This window comes from Perna viridis, chromosome 5 (assembly GCF_037379345.1).
Source record: "Perna viridis isolate PV_CMFRI_1.1 ecotype Kerala chromosome 5, ASM3737934v1, whole genome shotgun sequence".
Taxonomy (NCBI): domain Eukaryota; kingdom Metazoa; phylum Mollusca; class Bivalvia; order Mytilida; family Mytilidae; genus Perna; species Perna viridis.
In genome coordinates, this window is record NC_142449.1 from 43719512 (window position 1) to 43733951 (window position 14440).

The 14440-nt window shown below is 33.5% G+C and overlaps 1 protein-coding gene across 1 annotated transcript in view; it reads left to right on the forward strand.

Annotated features, from left to right (window-relative positions):
• Positions 1 to 14440, forward strand: part of LOC148617839 (uncharacterized) — a 79773-nt gene that overhangs the window by 57264 nt on the left and 8069 nt on the right. The window contains exons 5-6 of the mRNA XM_088585417.1: positions 31 to 177; positions 13929 to 14135. Of these exons, the coding sequence (XP_088441543.1) occupies positions 31 to 177; positions 13929 to 14135 (354 nt within the window). The remainder of the gene's footprint in view (positions 1 to 30; positions 178 to 13928; positions 14136 to 14440) is intronic.

Sequence of the window (14440 nt, forward strand, 5' to 3'; positions counted from 1 at the left end):
AAATAACAGGGTTAACTTTTTTCTTTTCAGATTATCAGAAGTTTAATTCCTGTGCTAGTCGATTTACTTGTAATAATAAATGGTGTATAGATGAAGATTTAATATGTGACGATGTGGACCATTGTACAGATCGTAGTGATGAATTATTATCAGGGCCTTCAAACTGTGGTGAAGAGGGTAGGTAGAAATTTGTTTTATTATAAGGTGGGTGCAGGAGGTCATAGCTTCAATGCCCAAGAGCCTGGTATCTCACAAGTAAGATGCCCATAGTTAGCTTTATTACAATACATTAAATTGCCGTATTATAAATAAAAATGGCATTTTTTTTTTCATTGCCTGTTGTAGCATTGCTTTGTTTAATTATTGGCTGCCCCAGTGACCTCCCACACCTTCGTAGTGATTTCTATTTTTTTATTTGCCTTTGTCTGTCTGTCTGTCTGTTTGTCTGTCTCACTCTTGTAAGCACAACTCCATGGAAATAACTGCATCTAGTTTCAAGAATGTATGTTTGTCTGTCTCACTTTTGTAAGCACAACTCCCTGAAATAACTGTACCTAATTTCAAGAAACTTTGTAGGTAGTTAGGACATGAAATGATCTGCTGAATTTTGTAAGGGTTATACCCCTTTAAACTCAGTACTTTGGGGAGACAAACTTGTTCAAGAAACGTATTCTATAGATACAGTGAAGTCTGTGTTAAGTGAACCCTAGAAAAACCAGAAACCTATAACAACTTTTAACATCTCATAGTACTAAACATTTTGAACCTGTGTTAACCAAACAAAAATAATTTTGTCCAAAAAGGGTTCCATTTAGACAGGTTTTACTATACATGTATTTGACAAATAAAACTGGATACAGTGAAACCAGTCAAACTCTAACCCCTCTGGTTTTTGGGGTTTTTTTTTTTTTGTTTAATTCTCTTGGTTTAAGTTTAATGAGGTAGACGTAGGGTAAGGGACACAATTACAAATCATTAGTAAATTTGTATTCAGCATTTTACATCAATCTCATGTTAGCATCAAAGTAACTTGGACTAATTTCATTCTGTTTCATATGAAAGCTTGAAAGGCATTGGTGAAATTGAATATGATACAAACATATCACTGATTTCAAGAGTTATGTCCCTTACCCTAGGTCCACCTCCTTAGTTTAAACAGGTGTTCAGTTTACCAAAGTTCAAATGCATTTGAATTAATTGGTATAAAGGGCCTTTTGAAAGTCACAGTCTGGCTTAGACAGGTTTTAGGATTATTCAAGGTTCTGTTTCATTGTATATTTAATCATATCTAGGTAACAGTTTTGAATACATAAACATGGCTAAATAGCTTCTTCATGAAATAGAAAAGTCTACAAATGTCAGAATTTCTCTCAAGGATTTATTGAGTTCACTAATGTTAATATTTTTCCTGAAAGATCACTATATTTGTCATATAACAGACAGTGTCTTGAACCTATATGATATTGTTGATCCTTGGGAGGAATGATCTATAGTTCCTGAAGCATCAGTAAGACAGTAGTAGAATTGATATAAGTACTTGAAGTTTTCTTTGTTATTAGATTAATATAAATATTCTAGTTTCTGTCTGTTTGTTCATTAAGGAGATATTTGGTAGGGTTTTTTGTGTTTTTGTTTTTGTTTTTGTTTTTTTGAGGGGGGATTTGGTTTTTTTTGTACAATATATTTTTCCTGTTGGAAGGAATTTTTTATTTGCTTTCTATTGAGAGTGATAAGACTTAAATCAAGAATAAGTGGAACTTACACAGTTCACTGAATAATACCTTATATTATTACTTCTTTTTAAACTATCTGCTTGTTGTAGGAGTTTACCAGTACCTAATATCTATGAAATTTACTTCATGCAAAAAATGGTTTAAGAATAACTTAATTGTATCAGTAATTTTAAGGAAGCCACACTATCATAAACTTCTGTCTGCACCTGGCTTTAAAATGAATTAAAGAATTTCTAAATTCTCAATGTCGTAACTTTACAGGAAGTTTTGCTATGAACATCAACATTTTTGTCATATTCTGGTAGGTCTTGATATATATATTGAGAAAAAGATGCTGTAACAGAATTGATAAACTGATCAATCATAGAATGATAATAAATTGACAATACAAAGCTTTGAAGATCCTCAACTGACATTGCGTATCATCATCTTCTTATCTTGCCCTCACAGAAAATCAACAACTCTTTCACCAGCTTGCCATAGCTAGTTTTAGGGATAAAAAGATCCAAAGTGAATGTGAATTAACTATGATAGAGAACTAGGGGTAAAAAACTAATTGCTTGTAAACAAAAAGTAAATTTTGAATAAAAAAATCTCTTTAAAATATATCAAGCTCTATGCCTTGTGGAACATTTTATTCCATTTTTAGCTCACCTGGCCAAAATGTCCATGTGAGCTTTTGTTATCATTTGGGGTCCATTGTAGTTGATGTGATACTGTCGTTTGTTGTCTGTCGTTAACTTTTCTTTACCCACATGTAAGTAAATCACTGTGGAAAGTTGGTAGTACTCACATATGCCAATCTGGTATAATATAAGAAAGGTAGAAATATGTTAATTATACTCTTAGTTCAAAAAGGGCAGTCGGATGCTAAATGAATGTTTACTTATATCAGGAATTGTAAACAAAAACTACCATAGGCTGTTAAAAAACAAAATACAAATTGCCTGTCTTCAAACCATGATCAATATCAAATCAACTAGGGATTGAAGGAATAGCTATCAAACTTGAATTAGTATGTGTCCCTTATGAGACATAGTTATTATGAATATTGGTGAATTAGTTCTGACAAAAAAGAACATGCAGTTATGAAGTGGAGAGATTAATTTGAACGACAACAAGCTGCAAGGGGATAATCAAGTTTGATTTGTTTACTCTGTATTCAGTGTATAGTGAAACTTGTCTAAACAGAACCCTGAAATACTGTCTAAACCAGACACTTTTTATAGTTCTTTTATTTCATTTTATTCGTATTTTATACCTCAGTAAATTGAACATCTGTCTCAACTAAATGAATTTTAAAGTAGAAAAGTGGTTTGGATAAGAAAGGTTTTACTCATCTTCTTTTATTTTTAATTTTTTTTTTTTTTTTTTTTCGTTTTTTTTCTTCTTTTTTTTGTTTGTTTGTTTGTTTGTTTGTTATTTTTTTTGTTTCTAATACCCAATGAATAACTGAAAGATTCTGACATTTCAGCATGAAATTGTAATTTGATCAGTCATATGCAGACTTACATGTTATTTAATTAATGTCTGCTTGTATTTGTTTTGCCAGTTGTAATTTTTGCTTTTCAGTATTTCTGGCCATTTTTATTGTTTCAAATATTTTTGACATGCTTTAAATTTGGCCTTTATAGTATGTTGAAGTACTTTCAATGCAGATATTTGCCACCTATGATTTTGTCCTTCAGGAGTATTGTTGACCTGATGTCAAGTTAACATTTTAGTGTTCATAGCATGCAGTAATTTTGGCCTGAGGGTATTTTCAGCTGGCTATAATTTTGGACTTTAATTTTGTTTTAAAAAATCTTTTTAAGCTCCCCCCACCCTACTTTTGAGTACTATTTACCAGCTGTAATGGCCTTTCAATATTTTTGGCAAGCTGTGTAGGACTTGTTCTGTTTGCATTCTGTTTTAGTTTTTCACTATGTATACCAATATATATTTTGCCTGCCAATCTATCAATGATACTCTATAATATAACTGAATGATGTCAGGATCACAAATTATAGAAAAATAACCCTGATTTAGATTGTATGCGGTGCATTTGTTATGTTTTACCATATCCTTTCTTTTTTCTAAGTAATGTTTATTTTGACAAGACATTTTGATCCCAGTGCTTATGTTATACTCCAGCTTAAAAAGGGGTGGGAAATAAAGATCATGCATCTGTCCATCCTTTTGTCTGTCCACAGTTATAATCCACAACTCCTCTCAAACTGCTGAATGGAATGTGATGAAACTTTCACACATTCTTTATCACATGGTACCATTGTGCACCTCCTATTTTGTTTTTCCATCTAAATGACTTTTCAGGTTTTTTTGGGAAGGAAGCAGAGGGTATCACCAAGTGAGCTACACAAACAGTTTTTGTGGTTATGAAAATACTTTACCTCAGTAAAAACGGAAAAAAACAAACTAGAATTCTGTTAGAATCATTACAGGTATCAACTGTTCTTTTAAGAATTGTAAAATACAGAAGTTGTATGGATTAGATGAACTATGTATTTATGTATCAAGCTAACACAACATTAAGATTTCAAGATAAAATTGTTATATTTGTAATTCTGTTCCATTAGAATGCAATGTTGCATGTCAGAGTAGATTACCTGCATGGTTTAAATGATTTAGCATATTTGTTTTTCTAGTCAGAAGGTTTCTTGGTGCATAGGTGCAGGAAAATTGTAATAAAATTCCTATCACAGTTATTGCCCTTAGTTTGACTAATGGTCAGGAAATAGAAAAAGGAAGTGCTTTAGTTCTTTTTTGCATGCTGTCTTGTTTTATATGTATCATTGTTGTATTCTATCATGTTGTTCACATTGTGTATGTAGATTGTCACTAGTTACTTTGTCTTTGTCATTTTTCAAATTTTTACATGATTTCCACCTGAATTGAGGAAATAAACTTTGTGACAGAGTTCACATGATTTGTTCGGCTGAAATTCATGTTAAGTGAATTTCATGTGGAAATCACATTAATTTCATGTGAATCGCAATAAACATGAATTTCACTTGAAGAGTATTTGCATGTGTAGCACAACAAAGCATGCAACTTAGAACATTGGTGTTTAGAGTTTACTTGCTGAACCTGTGAATATGATATTGATGTTAGTTTATTATGTTAGCCATCCTTATCTCATAAATATTAAAAAGGGGGATCAGGCAGGTCTTAAACTTTGATGACCTCATCAAAAACTTGTGATGTATTTTGAACACCTTCAGTTTAGATGTTCAAAAATTATCAAATTTAATATTTCAGTTTTGAGTGCATGCTGAGAGGTTGCTATATCATGAGGCTATATTTTATTAAACAACTGGCATTTCAAATTAAGCTTGAGAATCATGTGCTATTTGCTCTACTATATCATACAACATATGTATGTAAAATTAATGATTTTTATCTCTTTATTGCGAAATTTTGTATAAATATTTATTGAAGAAAAGCAATTACTTGTGCTCTTATCAATGATTAAAATTAGCAGAGTTCCCAAGTTTTGTTTACTGTAAATCTCTAACTTAAGTTCGCTTTGTTTTTTAAGTCATTTCCTGTTTTTTATTACTAACACTTTAAACCACATTTGCCCAACTGTCCAAAGAGCAGTTATAGATTAGAATTTTGGCATTCAAAGTCTGGACAGAGTTATTAAGTAGCACTCCAGCTAAGGATCATGCAAAATGTGATGCATGGGTGAAAAGCCTACATATTTTTATTTTTGATATTTTGTTTGAAATGTCATTGTAAACAGAAATAAACCTGTGGTTTTTCATATAACCCATGCTCTTAGGAGATAAAAATTATATAGAATGCACTGTAGATTTCAAAATTAAGGGAGGTAACTCTGTAAATGGCGCTCAAATACAATAGAATCTACTGTATTTTCAATGTCGATTATCTCCTAAGAGCAGGCAGATTTGAATGAATAATTACACATTTCATAGTATAGACCCATAAAACAATTTAATTACAAAAATAAAAAATATGTAGCCTTTTTTGGGGTGTATCACATTTTTCAGATTTTGCATGATTCTTACAAAGACATTTCCTGCATTGATATAGATTTTCATGAAGTTCAAAGTTCACAATGTACAAAGAGTGAATATGGGAATTGGTTCTTCTGATTGAGGTGGGAAAAATAGTATTCGGTTCAATTATAAGTACTCAATACTGTCATAGCTTTCAAAGAAACAATCGACCAGTGAATGAAATTTGAAAACATAAGAATATAAAGGTTTGTAACCGGTATTTTTTTTAGAAGGGGGGATCCTTTTTGCTTTTCTTGAAGCAGATTATTTTGAGAAAATTTTCTCAACTTTGTTAAGTAGTACTTTACCAGTTTTAGATTTGTTTCGAATGTTCATTTGATCCTCCCCTCACAACTTTCAGTGCAAGTAAACAGTGTTTTTCTGATCCAGTCAATATAGTTTCGCTTTTTACCCTTTGACTTAAATATGCTCTTCTCTGGGAACTCAATTCACCTGATGGCAATTCTGTTTTCTGATTGGCCAAATACTGATAACTTAGTGGTATTGAAAAAATGGTACCAAAAATTGTGTGCCATGTGTTAATGTAGAAAATTTAAAGTAAAAAGAACAAAATTTTACTGCTTTGACTATTTTTTTTTTAAAAGACATTACTTGTTCTCATTTATCATACTGCTTTGATTTTTTTATTTTTTTTTTTTTAAAGGACAGTACTTGTTCTCATTTATCATGCCCCGTGCAGGTCCGGGTGTTAAAAGAATAGGCCTGCAGCAGTGCTAAGCTTGTAGTAAAAGGTGACTAAATAGTGCTCAGAACCCTAGCCGGGGGCTAGGGTGCTCTGCCCACAGAGCAACTGGGATGTGTGCCCCAGGTGGTGGAATGGGGTACCCCTGGCGTGTTACATGCTGGGGTTGTTAGGCTATAATACAGAAAACCTGACTGCAAACCATAGTGATGCACTGTGTTTGGAAATATGCCACATTTCTCGCACATTAAAGAACCCTACTGTGGTATTCTCCCAGAGTAGGAACCATAGGACTCCACCACAGGAGGCTAAATTGCCCGACCCTACCCACCTCTCCCTATTTCCAGTGGCAATCAAAATTTGTCGACCCCATTGTCCTTGTGTCCCATTCCTTTTTCATTTCATCATCATTTCATGTTCATTTTATCATCAATTTCATGTTCATCATCTGAATATAGCTGAAATATTGCTGCTCGGATGTTAAACCCCAACAAACAAACAAACAAATTCATTTATCATTATTTAAAGACTACCATTCACAGCCTAGTGTTAGAGTGTGATATTTTTCTTTTAATAGTACCCTTAAGGTGTATAGGATGAGTAAGATGTCAATATTTAGATAGAATTATATTGAATCAGATGTTTAGCTACTTAAATCTCTTGTTAAGTATTAGAAGTTGGTATAGATAATTTCTTTGTGTTTTGTTCTGGTCTTAAATGGATATTTTTAAAAGAGTGTTATTGTGAAAGCAGTTTATTGTGTTTATAACTCAAAGCCAATGTATACTTAGCAAATTCAGAGACAAATTTCAAAATCAGGCTCTGGAGCCACAAAACTAGAAAAACTTTTCTTGTATATATATATTTGAGAATAAATTGTGAATCAGAAGATTTTATTATTAGGTGTATATTTCTTTACAAAGAATATTTTCAGACTTTCTTTGATTTAGTGTACATGTACATTTTTGCCTGTATTTTTAAGCCACACCAATGATTATTCAAGATTCTCCAGGACACAATAGCAGAGTTTGCGAAAACTTTTTTTCCTGCTATTGGACATAGGACTGACAAAGGCAAATGTTTCAGGACTGACAAACACAAATGTTTGGTCAGTCCCACTGAAAATTTGCTGGTCCCATGTAATCAGACTTCACAAAATCTTTTTAACCGATGTCAGTTATGGGAACAGCACAAGAGGATGAAATGCTGGTCCTACCCAAATTTTACCTGTCAGAACTAGTGATTTTCGCTAACTCTGCAATGGAGATCTATGACAACTGATTTTTAAGAGATACTTATAGCGGTAATCAAAAGAATGTAATCAAGGGACAAAGGCCAGACATGGAAAACAGACATACACAACAAAGAACATTAAGTATCTAAAATCATACATACAAAGTAACAAAAGCAAATGAGCAACTCGGACTCCACTAAAAACTGGGAGCATGGAACAGATGCACCGGTAGGATAAGCGTCCTCACTTTTCTAGAAACACCCACCGAGTTGCTCATAAAAAATCAAGTTCAGGTTAGACAAACGAGGGAAGGAAAACTATGATCCTTTAGATAAATCAGTTTTCATGGTGCAGATGGATACACCATAACGATCCACAAGTTCATGATGACGACCATAAAAACTTATATAGTGATGACTTCAATCTTGTAGCAACATAACCCTGTTCCAGAAGCCTATTTGTTAGAGTTCTAGCATGATACAAAAGTCTGTGTAGTTTCGGCAAGCTCTGGCATAACGTATGAGTTGTGATATGAACACTCCATACGCAGGTGCTGAGAGGATGTTGCCACAGATAGAAGGAAAGTTGACAATTTTGAATGAAAAGTCATCACGTTTGTCATAAAGTTTGGTCAGTAGTTTTCCTTTACCATCAATTTGTTTGTTTGTTTGTTTGTTTGTTGGGGTTTAACGTCCAAGCAGCAATATTTCACCTATATTCAAACGATGAACATGAAATTGATGATCAAATGAACATGAAATGATGATGAAATGAAAAAGGGATGGGACACAAGGACAGTGGGGTCAACAAATTTTGATTGCCACTGGAAATAGGGAGAGGTAGGTAGGGTCAGGCAATTCAGCCTCCGTGGCGGAGCCCTATGGTTCCTACTCCGGGAGAATACCACAGTAGGGTTCTTTAATGTGCGAGGAACGTGGCATCTTTCCCAACACGGTGCACCACTATGGTTTGCGGTCAGGTTTTCGGTATTATAGCCTGACAACCCCAGCATGTAACATGCCAGGAGTACCCCATTCCACCACCTGGGGCACGCATCCCAGTTGCTTTGTGGGCAGAGCGCCCTAGCCCCCGGCTAGGGTTCTGAGCACTATTTAGTCACCTTTTACTACAAGCTTAGCGCTGCTGCAGGCCTATTCTTTTAACACCCGGATCTGCACGGGGTCCAGTGAATTGTAAGTGTAGGTCAAGATATGAGGCTGACTTCACAGTGTCTGTAGTATCCTTAATCTCAAGTTCTTAGGGGAAGATGCGATGTTTCAAATCCCCGAAATTAGGATTGTTTATAGATAATATGTCATCTATATATAGCGGAAACTGAGATTAAAGGATCTAGCCAAACGTTATTCTTTCTTTCGGATCAGATCAGCTATAAAGTCAGCCTCGTAAGAGTGAAGGAATACGTCAGCAAGTAAAGGAGCACAATTTGTTCCCATTGGAATGCCAACCATTTGTTGAAAAACATGTCCACCACACTGGACAAATATGTTGTCGATTAAAAATTCCAGCATTTTGTATACATCTTCCTCTGTATATTTGGAAGATGATTTGGAATTATTTCTTACAAAGTATGAGGAATCTCTACCAAGATCTATATATTTGTATCTAGGTGTACCATCTTTTTTGGAAAAACAACGATGTATAATGTTATTAAGTCAGGATTTTAACTGAGTATGGGGAATAAAAGTATACAGTGTTGAAAAATCATGGGTTTTATTGCTATTATATTCAGATAATAGTCTTGAACTGATTGTCTTCAAAAGATCTTTAAAATTTTTCAAGATCCACATTGAATTAATACCACTATGGGAGTAACAAGTATTGTGGTAGGACTGCAGACCCTCTTTGACAGTTGTGAGTATAGAAGTTAAAAAGTTTTGAAAAAGGCTTGGTGGTACATTTTTCAGATCCAGCTATGAAGCGTTGTTTGTATGGATTCTTGTGGAGTTTAGGAATCCAGTACATAGACGGTAAATCACAATCATTGTCCTTGGTAGAGAGACCAAAAGAGGATAGCATAGATTTATGGTTTTCCACTATCTCTTCTTTGGAGAGTGTGGTAGTAGTATAGGTCTTATCACTGCTATTATTTTCTGCGTCTACCTCTGATAATAAACATTGGATGTAAAATGTTTTGCAGATGAAAACAATGTTGTTTTGGGCTTTGTCTGCTGGTATGACAACATATTTGTCATGTATAGTAGACAATGTTTTTGCTTCATCGGGGTCTTTGAAAACCGATGTAGCCTTGGCACTCATTGACCTACTTAAAACTTTTATTCATTTCAAAATTAAAGACCTCAGGGCCTTTAACCACTCTTGACAGAGAATCAATGTCTTCTTGTTCTCGTTTTATCCAATTTTCGAACAATATTTCTGGATAAATGCAAATTAAGGGTATTGTTAAAAGGTTGTCAGCCTGTATGTGTAACCTGATAATGCTCAGGGCAAAGCCTCACGATTTGTCCAGATTCTAAGCCTCCTACACATAACAGCTGTGTTTTTCAACAATATTCTAACATTGTTTACATGCATTGTTCATATACATGTTTTTATGGTGTTCACTGGAGGGATTCATTTTACATTTGGTGTGTGCTTTATGTAGATGTATATATTGTAAGCTGTTTTGTTGCTGCCCAATATTACCTTCTTGTATGTGTGGGGGCATACTTAGCACAACAATATGTGCCCAAGCAAGACAACATGTGCCTTAGCAAGACAACACATGCCCCAGCACAATAACATGTGCTCTAGCTAGCAGGACAACACATGTGACTTCATATTATTGTTTGAGGACTCCAAAAGGAGATTATTGAATTTAAATGCTTTACTGTTTTACATTTTACATTTTACTATATTTAAAGCTGGAGTAATCTTTAAATATTAGCTTTTTCACAGTATATTTTGTGGAAATAGCTATGAAATTAAAACTTCTCCTTCATATGAAAATTTTGCCAAAAAAAACACTTACATTTTTTCTGTCAGCTTCTTCCTGAAGACTTAAAAGTGTCACCAGACTAATACACACACACTATTATCAAGCTATAACTTAGTACAGTCATTAGTTTTAAAATTGAATTTGATTTCCAATTCACTTGCATTGCTGTGTTAATAAATAGATAGATTACGGCGACAGGATTTTCCTTAGTAAATCGTGTTGAAATCCATTGAATTGATAATATCTTGGTAATGTACTTTCAGAGTCATTTGTCTCTTTATTATGGTTCTATTACGAGATTAAGCCCAGTAGATCCATACTTATCAAATCATCGTGCCATTATATATTAGCTTTCATATTTCCTTTTATGTCATTTATTATAGTAGAATAATTGTTATGGCAAATGTAATCTATGTAAACAACAAAGAAGTTGATAATTTAGGGAGAAAGATTTGGACTGGATTTTTTTTGCTTTGATGCTGTATATGTAATTTTTTGGCATCAGATAAATAAATGTGATACTTACTAAATTAAGTTATTATTAAGTACTATTCTATGTAAGAACCAGGCAACGGGTGGCATTATTATTTTCAATTTGGTCTTTTTTTCCTCAAATACAAAGTGTATATTCAGTACATCTAGAAAACAACCAACACGCTATTTAAATTTAACCTGAAGCATCTGTGATGTAGATATTATATGACTGCTTAAATTGGGGAAAAATGCTGAAGAATTTTCCCACCATTTATCCATAGTGCATTTCAACTGATTTTGACCTATAGCTAGCAAACTTTAGAAACACTTTGATGGTTATTTCTGGAAGTTGTAAGGTATAAATACTTGGACAGTACAATAAAGTCCGCATTTTTTTTTCTTCATGTGCCTCACCTTATGCACATTTTGCCTGATTCTTCAAGAGAGAAGTACTTTTTAAAATGTGACTTGGATACATAACCTTAAAATCAATCTGGAGAGGAGAGACAATGAATCTTGTCAGGCAAATTTGTAATAATACATTTCCTGTTTCCTGGTACTGAGCTTTTAAAAATGTATTAGAAATATGCTTGTTTATTGTTTATTGCTATCAGGGGCAGGAGGGTACACTGACTGACCGAAAAGGGTGTGCCACATCATTATTCACTAATTTCTTTCAATTCAACCATTTTTTCTGCCGAAAAACTGGAGGTTTTGAGCCAGAGGTGTCACATACTGGACCTGGATCTGCCTTTGTCTATTCTTTACAAGTACTTTATTACCACCACAAGGGCCTTCTCCCACTATCAAATATGTAGCAGGAATATAATAATGGGAACTTGAGCCCTTGTTCCTCCTCTGGACAAAATAACCTTGTCTGTCTCTTTTTGTCATCTCTGTCTTTCCATTTAAATTATCTCAGTTTCAATTTTTCCTGTTGATTGATGTAGTGTATATTGTCAGCAGTCTTTGTTAGTGTAATAGACTTGTGTCAACTTTCTGTAAATTTGGAGTTTTTAGCACATGGAAATGTTATTGTAAGTTAGAAGGAAATTATTTATATTGAATTGGTTAACAGGTTGGATTATTTCAAAGAGTTTCATGTTGCAAGAAATTTTGGTTGCTTACCAATATCAACTTCCTGTTAAGCTTTTAAGCAAAACTTGATAACTTCATGTTTTTTACCATTTATTTCAGGATTTGTAAGCCTAATATCCAACCAATATTTGAGTCATCAGAAACAGAATAATTATATAACAATTTGAAATCTCAACATCTGTAACTTCTTTCTATACATGATAAACAAATATTGGGAGGGGGGCCTTTGAAATTATTATAACTCAACTTTGTAGGGAACAAAAGCTGAATAAATAAGCATGCAGTTCAACACCCATGTGCAATAAATGCATTTTTGCAATGTACTCATATTTGCTATTGAACACATTCAATTTTACAGAATCTACAAAATTAGTAACTATGATAAAAAAAAAACAAGTTTTCCTGATATGAAAGCCCAGAAAATGTCAAGGACCTTATATATCTTTACTGTTTTTGAGTGGTTTTGTGTTTTTGATTAAAAATTTGGAACTAAAGTTGAAATTAAAAATGTAATAATTACTGTATCTAATACTGAGTCAAAGTCAGTGTATAGGGAGGAAATCCAATTCACTTTTTTCTTTCCATGTTATAAAGATCTGGTGATGCAATTTTACTTGTAATTATGTGTTAGCAGCCTATGATTTTAGAAGAGAAAGGCAGAAACTTTGAGTGGGGTATAATTTGCCTGAAATTGCTCTTTTTTCAGAAAAGAAAAATCTGAAGGCGAGATTATTCAATATGGTTGAAGACCTTTGATGCATTCAAAAGTCAATAGAAAGGAAATTCTAGAATTTAAGATTAATAAATTACCTCTAATCTCTTTTTATTTCCTTAGTGTAGTCCAAACATAATTGTAATTTACTTAGGAAAAGATTTTACCATTATTGCAGTCTAGGACAATTTGTGGAGCAGTTAGGATACCATTATTGTTATTTTTACAAGGAAACTGTAAACACAATGGAACTAATGGCTTTTGTAATGCTACAAACTTGTAAATTTGCAGTACATGCTGGGGAGCTATATGTCTAAATTGAATTATTTAATTTGTCCATTTGAGTTAACAGTATCTTCTATAATAATATGGCATTGAAAAAAAAAAAGAACTAATCTGACATTCATTAGGCAATAATATAGGCAATAATTGTGGTGTTCTGGGATGTTTGAGGGTATAAAGGAGGAAATGGAAATTATTTCTTTACATTTTGGTTGCTTATAAGATGTTTTCAGGTCAATTAGGAGGAAAAAAGTTTTATTTCAAGATATTTTGGCTGCTACGTAATGAAGGATGATCTATGGATGAAGGGTTTGTCATGTTCTGGATTCAGACTTAAGTGAGATGAACTTCCTGTTTGTTTTTTGTTATTTTGACAATATACATACTGAGATAGGAAGCAGAAGTATCCTATAGTGAGCTTTTCTCATGGTTTTTTAAGTAATACTTTGATGAAATGATTATATTAGGTCTGGCATTATCGCTACATGGACTGCACATTACTTGACATGGGGATAAACTCATTTTGTTTACCCAACTCCTTTAACACCACTAATTTTAAATTTAGAAAACTTTCACAAAATTGTGTATCTTTAGATTTTGACCCATTTATTCAATTTGGAAGTCAAAAGCTGCATGTTATTCAGTCGTGGCTTCATGTAATAATTTTTTTTAAATTTTAGTTCTAATAAATGTTTTCATTTTCTTCTTTTTCAGAAGTGAGTTTTATAGAAAAATTCTTCAAACTCGGAATAACTGCCTCTATAACTATAACAGTGGGAAGTTTAATTATACTGATAGTATTCATTGTTGTGTTAATTTGTTGCTGTCGACGAACTTTTTGTAAACCTCAACAGGACACGACTGGGACAACTTCAACTGCTACATCTGTTGTAGCCAATGGTACACCATTACCAAACCAAGGTATTATTTTAGTTTTGGACTTTCATACCTCACGCTGCGAAGGCGATGGAGATCTACTGTTTTACCCTTGTCTGTGTGTCAATGTTTCTGTAACGCTTTTTCCCACCAGTTTTCTCAGCAACTACTTACCACAATGGCTTTAGATTTTAACATTTTCTTTCTGTAGGCATGTCATATGGAGGGACTAATTTTTGGAAAAATTTGACAACTTCTTGTTAACCAAGGACTCCATCACTCAAGGGTCCAAAATTTCTTGTTTCATTTAACTCCTACTCAATGAGTGAGTGGTATGATCGGATTGACTT